This window comes from Agelaius tricolor, unplaced genomic scaffold (assembly GCF_023055355.1).
Source record: "Agelaius tricolor isolate 1412-34295 unplaced genomic scaffold, bAgeTri1.0.p SCAF_3, whole genome shotgun sequence".
Classification (NCBI taxonomy): domain Eukaryota; kingdom Metazoa; phylum Chordata; class Aves; order Passeriformes; family Icteridae; genus Agelaius; species Agelaius tricolor.
The window spans coordinates 43,811,843-43,820,553 of record NW_027269263.1 but is presented as its reverse complement, the minus strand read 5'-3'; the positions used below and the strand labels follow the sequence as shown (position 1 = coordinate 43,820,553).

Genomic DNA, 8,711 nt, shown 5'->3' with positions numbered 1-8,711 from the left:
AATCAGAAAATCAGCAAAATTGTCTTGCCTCTCTCATTTTCTAGTGAAAGTTCTAGTCAGTCTGCTGCTAACTCTAATAAGGTACACGAACCCTCTTGTGCTTGTACTTCACTTACACTCTCCTTCTACCCTTTCTTCACAGGGCACAGCAGTACATAAGTATGAAAAGAAAAAATGTCAAGGAAAGCTATTTATTTTCCCTAGGAGTAATCACTTCTTCTGATATGCTTGTTTGGGACCATGGGTCCTCTGTGTTTTGAAGTTTCCTTTGTGTTGCCCTTAGTGTTACCCCCCCCCCCCCCCGCCCTTATATTGTGTGGTGGACAATTTATTCAAGATTCAAGATCCTTCCTTGTGCCAAAACCCCAAGAAATTCTTCTTGGATATCCCTAATCCACTCACTATGCAACTTGGGCTGCCTCACACTTTTTTTTCTGAACCTTTCATATTTCTAGTGCAGCTGTTTTGAAGAACTAGTTAGCACAGACCTCATCACCTGTCCTTACATATCTCTTCTCCCTGCCTTCCAACTGTTCTTGCTCTCTGGAGCCATCTTGTTCTGACATGTGCCTTCACCTTCCAGATTCTCAGCCCCATGACTCTTGGATTTTTTCCCCCTCCATGGAGGACCTGCTACCTATGCAACAGTTTAACACAGCATTATGTCACTCCACTCTCTTACTTGGCAACAAAGGTTTCTGTTGAGTGACTCTACCCTTATAACAAACAGAATGGAGTTCAAGCCATGTGATGGACTTTAGATTTGTGACTCAGAATAAGATAATCTGTGCCCTAATGCATATCTTTCTCAGTGATTTCTATGATAGGAAACTAACTTTGTTATGTGGCACTTCAATCTAGATGTCTACATTTTGTTGAACAAAATTAGAACACTTGTTCTCAGGTTAGCCTGTGATGACAAATGGATTTATGCTGAACTGGTGGTCGAGCGCTGAATGAATTCTGAAGTTCACAAACTTCTAAGCAGTTTGTTACAGGTCTAAAAGGAGAGCAAGTTTTAAAATGTTATATAGCAACATAATCTTGTAACATCTCCTAAAAGAAAGTCCAGACAGAAAAAAAGTTAAAACCTGCATCACATGATCTATTTTATGATAATGATTGTGTTGCCTTGTTTACTCCTAACAGAAAATCATCATTCTTACACATACCAGTGTAAGAATAGGCCCTGACCATGACCATACTATAGTCATTCAGTACTAAGTATTATAAATCTTCCTAATCTTGCATTGCAAATGTTTCATTTCCATGCATGGCATTTGGAGAACTCTATATTAGAGAGACCATTAAAGCTACTTCCTTGCCCTTCACATTTTAGGAATGACCTCAAAGGTTATTGTTCATGTCACTGTGGGTATGTATATTTAACAACAAAGAAAGGAGAGGGGTCTGCACAGCTTAGGTGATTGCAACATCAGAAGTGCAACTTGAAGTAGTAACTTTAACAACCACCCAATTTTTAAAAGTGAAGCTAACCCGTGCCACCCCAAAGATGAGCACCATCATGTCCTCATAATTACGTTTGTTGAAAAAATTAAAAATTGTGTGACACCTGAGCTTTGTGTCAGTTTTCTGCCTAAGAATAAATTTTATCTGAAACAAGCCACATGGTTGAAGTAGTGTGATGTTGGTTTCAAATACATGTATTTTCCAGTGGCTAGAGACCTCTAGGCTTGGTCAGGCTGCTACTGAAGCTAATTTTGTGGTTTGGCAACCAATTCCAATGCCTTTTAGTGAGTGTCAAAAAAAGAACCCAAACCTGACAACAGCCTTAAAAAATGCCTGTAGTCTACTAACAGTCTCACGGATGTGACACACATTATGAATCAACCCTATAAATCTGTCCCACAGAAGGATTTATTCTGGCTTGAACGGAAGCTCCCAGCGAAGAAGTTCCTCAGGATCCAAATCTCTCGACCCAAAACAAGCTGTTCCTCAACTGCCTTGCAGCCAAAGCGAATTACTCTTGGGGCACGGCTTCCATGTTCCCACTTCTCCCGGATAAACTTCCACACAAACCGAAGAGGCGGGAGGGCGGAGGGATCCCAGTCCTTCCCTCTCCCTCCTGCTTTTGCCACGGTGGCACCAGCGAGGGTCAGCGCCGGCGGGTGCGGGGGCCGGCGGGAGGCCCCTGCGGCGGCCCCGGCTGCAGCCCGCCGCCTCCCGGCGCCGCCGCCCCGGCCCACCGGCCCGCATGACATCATCGGGACGGCTCGGGATCGATCCCCGCCGGCCGCCGGCTCGGGCGGCGCTCCTCCGCGGCGGCCGCCGCTGCCGCCCTGCGCGCCGAGGGGGACCGCGGGCCCTGCCGCGGGCGGAACGGGCTGACACCGGGCTCATCGCTGCCGCCATGCAGCGAGCGCGCTGACGGCTCTGCGCCGGCCTCGGGCTGCGCGTCGGGAACCGCTCCGCGGGCTGCCGGGGGAAAGGTGCGGCGTCCTCACGGCCCCGCGGCGGATGCGCCCTCCGCCAACAACGGCGCTCGTTAAGGAGCCCTCCCTGGCTCGGGGGTCAGGAAGAAGGAATTCACCGGGTGGGAATCGGGAGGAAGGAAAAGGAGCCACGAGCGGGAGGATCAAGCAGCGGCAGCTGAAGAAACCGCCCGGTGCCTCTCCTGACAGGCTGCGACGCGCAGCGCGGCGGGCGCTTCCAGACCCCCGTCGTAAGCGAATGGGGCGGGAGGGGGAGCCCAGAGGCATAAACAAGGAGCGCAGGACCTAATTCCTTCCCCTCCCTTTCCTCACTGGCTTGCCCGGGCTCGCCAATAAATCCAGCTGGGCTATACATCGCGATGGGAACGTGCTGCCAAGGAGGCTGCCTTCCCGTCGCTGAAGATGCTGCCTTCCCCTCACTGAGGAGGCTGCTGCCGCCGGGGCTGCCTGCACACCACTGAGGACGCTGCTGCTGCTGCTGCCGCCGCCGAGGTTGCCGTGCCCTCTCTGAGACAGCAGCAGCTGCTGCCGCCGAGCCTGCCGTGCCCTCATTGAGGCGGCCGCCGTCGCCGCTGCGTTACAGGGAGAGATTGTGGCGCTGCGACAGGGGAGGACGGGGCTCGGCGCGCAGGGGGGAGGCGCGGCGAGCATGCGCCGCCCGAGCCACTGACTGGATCCTCAGCCAAGGTACCGAGGCAAAAAAAAAAAAAAAAAAAAAAAAAAAAAAGGGAAATTGGAAAAAAAAAAAAGGAGAAAGGAAAAGGATTGAGAGAAAGAAGAATGAATGACGGTAGAAGAGAATAGAAAAGACCGCCAGGGTAAAGCAGCCCCCGGTCGGCGGGAAGGAGCAGCTCTGGCATGTGGGGATCTCCGGCACCAACAGGTAGGAGGAGAGGGGCTGGGGGCGCCGAGGGCTGCCGCGGCTGCAGGTGCGTGCTGGGAGGGCTCTCCCGCTCGGGGCTGCGGGGCTGATTTCCAAAGAAGGGGCATGATGGAAGCCCTCCCAGACAATGCCTCTTCCGCTCTCCCCAGCTCCCCGCCGCGGGGGGCTCTCGCACGGCTCCGGCAGATGCGGCTGATGCCAGGCAGCGGCGGCCGGGCTGCCTCGCAGCGCGGCGCAGTCGGTCCAGCGCAGCATGGCCGGGCGCGGGGGAGCGGCCGCGGCCGTGGGTGCGTGTGTCGGCGGCGGCGGCGGTGTGAGTGAGTGTGCGGCGGGGCCGGTGCGTGCGGGCTCCGTGTGCGCGGAGGCAGGGCCGGCCGCCGCGGGGACAGCTCCACGGAGGAGGGGGAGCGGCGGGGCTGGCGGGAGGGGGGAGGGGGAGCCTGATTTCATGGTTTTAAAACGATGCCATGATCTGATCAGCCTCTGTTTACACAGCAGCAATCAGGCTCTTTTGTGGACGGTAAGAATGGAAGGATTTTGCTGGGATTCAGTGGGAATATCCTTTGTACACCCGAGGTGGCATAGGAAACACTTGGTGTGAATAACGAAGGAGCCCGATCGTGCCTGCTGTGGCTCCTGTCCCTGGCTCTGGAGGGAGAAAAAAGAAAAACAAAACAAAACCGGAAAAAAAAAAATAAAAGCAGCAACAGACAGCTCTTTATTGTATTTTATTGCATGAAATGTGTTCCGGTACGATTCACTGGGAGGATTAATGGGAATCATGGAGCCCTAATTAGCAAAAAAAAGGAAAAGAAAAACAACCAAAAAAAAAAAAAAACCAACAATTTATATGTTTATTTAAGCATAACCAAAACTAGCTCTCCCGAAAGGGTGGGCATTATATCTGGGCTGTGCTGCCTATTTTTGCTCAGTATTTACACTGACCGTTGCTTATTATGAATTATGTCGAGGCTTTAACGATTTGCATCAAAGCACGGGGGAAGGGGGGGAGGCCGGGGGGGACGACACCCTAAAGCATACTGCTATCGACTGTCTAGATACCTGTTTATCGAAAAGGCTAAACGATAAAATTATTGTTTATAGAGGAAGGGAGGGGGATAGTGAATACTGTTTCTCTTACAAAATGCATAAACTAACACTGTGTGATTAATGTGCTTTGGTGACTTGGGTTAAAAAACATAAATTCTGCAGGGTTTCTTTGGGTGTGATCCATATCAACACAGCAGTTGCCTGTTAAAACATTGACAAATACTGTAGCCATAAAATAAATGTAGGTAATGTCAAAATATCAGCAGTCTTTGGGGATTCTTTAAAAAAGATGTCAGTGATTAACTCTTGGGCTTGCAAACTGGGAATCTTTTGATTCATAAAATCTCTGAGGCTTTAACTGTGAAATTATATGTGCTACCAAATATAAGGGGCACTGGTCAGTCGTGAAACTGTAACAAATCTGCCAATAGTCAATTATACTAAATAGTCAGTAAAAAAAAAAAAAAGCCTTATGTTTTTTTAGAAACAAACAATAGTACTCAAATTTACAACTTCATTTGGTTCTCCATAAATTAACATCTTTGCTAGCACTTTCTGACATCATTTTGTGTTAACTTAAGAACTGATAGCTCGATTTTTTTTCAGATATTTTGATGGCATGACAAATCAGAAAGAAGAGGATGTACTGTATGACTAGACACAAGATCAGTTCTGTTTGTGGATTACATTTTCAGTAAGATGTATGGATCTATTTTTTCCTTGTTCTTAAATATAGATCATGAGACTTGACTGAGGCAATATACATATCATCCATCCATCTATGGCGAACTACAGCCATGCAGCTGACAACATTTTGCAAAATCTCTCTCCTTTAACAGCTTTTCTGAAACTGACTTCACTGGGTTTCATAATAGGAGTCAGTGTGGTGGGTAACCTTCTGATCTCCATTTTGCTAGTCAAAGATAAGACCTTGCATAGAGCTCCTTACTACTTCCTGTTGGATCTTTGCTGCTCAGATATCCTCAGATCTGCAATTTGTTTCCCTTTTGTTTTCACCTCGGTAAAAAATGGCTCTACGTGGACGTATGGGACTCTTACTTGCAAAGTGATTGCCTTTTTGGGGGTTTTGTCCTGCTTTCACACTGCTTTCATGTTATTCTGCATAAGCGTCACGAGATACCTAGCTATTGCCCACCACCGTTTTTATACGAAGAGACTGACCTTCTGGACTTGTTTGGCTGTTATCTGTATGGTGTGGACTCTCTCTGTAGCCATGGCTTTCCCCCCAGTTTTAGATGTGGGCACCTACTCATTCATTAGGGAGGAAGACCAATGCACTTTCCAGCATCGTTCCTTCAGGGCTAATGATTCATTGGGATTTATGCTTCTTCTTGCCCTTATCCTCCTAGCCACACAGCTTGTCTACCTCAAGCTGATATTTTTTGTTCACGATCGCAGGAAAATGAAGCCAGTCCAGTTTGTTGCAGCAGTGAGCCAGAACTGGACTTTCCATGGTCCTGGAGCAAGCGGTCAAGCAGCTGCTAATTGGCTGGCTGGATTCGGAAGGGGTCCCACGCCTCCAACCTTGCTGGGAATCAGGCAGAACGCCAACACCACGGGCAGGAGGAGGCTACTGGTTTTAGACGAGTTCAAAATGGAGAAGAGAATCAGCAGAATGTTCTACATCATGACATTCCTCTTTCTGACCTTGTGGGGTCCCTATTTGGTAGCCTGTTACTGGAGAGTTTTTGCGAGAGGGCCTGTAGTACCTGGGGGATTTCTAACGGCCGCTGTCTGGATGAGTTTTGCCCAAGCTGGAATCAATCCTTTTGTCTGCATTTTCTCCAACAGGGAGCTGAGGCGCTGTTTCAGCACAACCCTTCTTTACTGCAGAAAATCCAGGTTACCAAGGGAACCTTACTGTGTTATATGAGGGAGCATCTGTAAATCTTTAGCCTTGTGAAACACTACCATTCTCTGCTAAGCAATTGTGGCCTGTAGCCATGTCTTGAGGAGAAAATCAAGAATGGGACGTCAGCAGCTGTAAGGATTTGGGCAACATTCTGCAGTCTCTGCAATAGCTCACCTCTAATCCTGTTTTAAACCTAAACATGTTCCTGCTGACCACTGCTGAAGGTTTGTAATTAAGAACAAAGGACTGAACTACTGCCCTGAATTCCTTTATGTGGTTGAAATCTAGATTATGAAAGTAGCAGGTGCTAAGTATCAGTGCTAAATGCTGTGTATATCACTACATAAAATAAGAACATCAAAAAGATTAGCATTGGACATCTTAATAAATTAAGTTGATATGAGGTTAATGTGTTGATAAAACTAATTTTAGACATCTGAAGACCTTTAAAACATTTCATACAATTATTATTTTGCAAAGACTGAAAACTGGGGACTCAAGTACTGTAACTGATTAAAGATGTGCCATGCATTATTGGATTATCACACTTACAAATCTGTTTGCCTTGTGAGTAAGTTTTGGGGAGCATTCCAAAGCAGTATTTTTGTTCAGATTTTGACTTTAATTTTTTTTTCTCCAAATATATTACTCTTTCTAATTACCATTTTCCTTAACAGTGAAATTACTAACATTTAACTGTATTCTGTGTTTTTTGCTGATTTGGTATAAAGTTTAATAGACTCTTATTTATATTTTTTAAAAAGCTAGATATCAGTCTGTTAGGCAACGTTAATGATAATATCCAGTCATAATTGAACAGTTATAATTATACAGAATAAACACATGTTGCCTTAAAGGGTTATCTAGTATCTTCCATTTTGTTTAGCATTGAAGCAAATAAGCAAGGAAAATTGAATCAATAACTCTGGTCAGTCATTTGGGAGTGCATGAAAGATCACTTAGTCCTCTTTTTTCCTTTTTGCTCCAATGGTTCCCAAAATCAATATGCACATCACTGGGATTATATGATTTTTTTCTAGGTGTGCCGCCCTTTCTAGTTTGTTCTGAGAAACACAGGCAGTTGATGTATGTTTATATTTTAAGACAGCTGTCATGGGGAGACCGCAGCCTTAGTATGATATCTTGCACAATTTGTGAAGCATTTATTCTACTGAAGGCACAGTCTTGTTTATATTTTCTGCACATTTTGGTGTATTGGTTGTTTTAAATTATTTAAGTTTTAACTTGTGAAAGCATATACTATGATTTCTTAGTATTTTAGAAATACATTAGAGTCTGTGAGTCTTTCCTTCTTTAAGATACAGATGTGTGGATTTCAATATAAAGTTGCATTTGCCAAAATTTACCTGTGTAGCTTGTTAATTTTCTTGGAATAAAATTTTACATTTTTCCAGTTATACAATTAACCTTTTTTATTTTGTCTAGTGAGCTAGCATGAAGTACTGAGAATGTAGCCATTATGAATTATTATCCTTTGCAGTCACTGTATTCCCAAACTGTAAATGCATGAATGATGGGGACCACAGGATTGATAAATGATATTATCTGCAGTAGCACTATTGTGTAGTTTATCATAATTACCCATCTATCTGTTCTAATATGTCAGTTATATTTAAAGTTACAACACAGTATTTGACATTAACTTCACAGTTTAATTTTGGAAAATGTGTATAACTGAAGCACAAAATCATGAGTTGATCAGTCATAAAGAACACAGATTTTTCTTAATTTTGGGAGAGACAAGACTAGAGGTCTGAATTCAGTATTGGTATATCTTGTCCTTTGTTGCAGTTTTATGACCAGCAAGTTAACGTATGCATACACAAGTAGCAGTCAATAATGGAAAAGCTTAAATTTGTGTGATAACATTATATAACATATGCAACAATTCAGACAGTTGTGTCTATATGTGATCAGACAACTTGATCAAAGATTTGGTGAGCGATCTGTTTGACCTCACACTTTTATACTGAGGTGGATTGGTGAGAGGCATGGCTTTATATACTGTGTTGAAACAGAAAAAATGCTGAAACAATGAGTCCTCATCAGTGTAGGAATGTTTCAGAAAGTAATTTGAAATGGGACCAATAAACTTCTACCAAAAGGACATTTTTATTACACTGGAAAAGGCTTTGTAATTAAGGTAGTTAAGCAATTGTCAAAGATAGAAGGAGTGGATAAAAACTGAATCATATGTTGAGAAAAATTCTGAAAGTCATCCCACTTAAGTTTATTAAAAGGTTGATTGGCAATAACTTCAGTCTAATTTCTTTAAAATAGTAACCTTTACAAGGAACATTGATATTACATATTGTAATAAAGAAGTACATATAAATAAAGTTGTAAATAGTATATAGTTGTAGAAGTAGTCAGTTCTGATGATTAGCCAGAAAATTTTCAACTATGAAATTTCAAAAGCTGCAAATCTGGG

General features: G+C 44.4%; 1 protein-coding gene across 4 annotated transcripts; it reads left to right on the top strand.

The window, feature by feature from the left end:
* Window positions 1-2,062: 2,062 nt before the first annotated feature.
* On the top strand, window positions 2,063-7,686 carry GPR85 (G protein-coupled receptor 85). 4 transcript variants are annotated; one of them, XM_071423667.1, is made up of 2 exons: window positions 2,063-3,336; window positions 4,993-7,686. In XM_071423667.1, the coding sequence occupies exon 2, from the start codon at window positions 5,168-5,170 to the stop codon at window positions 6,278-6,280; it is 1,113 nt and encodes a 370-aa protein (XP_071279768.1). In that variant the 5' UTR covers window positions 2,063-3,336; window positions 4,993-5,167; the 3' UTR covers window positions 6,281-7,686. The 4 variants fall into 4 exon arrangements, with proteins under 4 accessions (XP_071279768.1, XP_071279769.1, XP_071279771.1 ...); XM_071423668.1 differs by lacking the exon at window positions 2,063-3,336 and adding an exon at window positions 3,372-3,653; XM_071423670.1 differs by lacking the exon at window positions 2,063-3,336 and adding an exon at window positions 3,372-3,673.
* The last annotated feature ends 1,025 nt before the right edge of the window (window positions 7,687-8,711 follow it).

Bases quoted from the DNA above. Each gene is read 5' to 3' on its own strand.
- GPR85 (XM_071423667.1), top strand. From the start codon at position 5,168: ATGGCGAACTACAGCCATGCAGCTGACAACATTTTGCAAAATCTCTCT.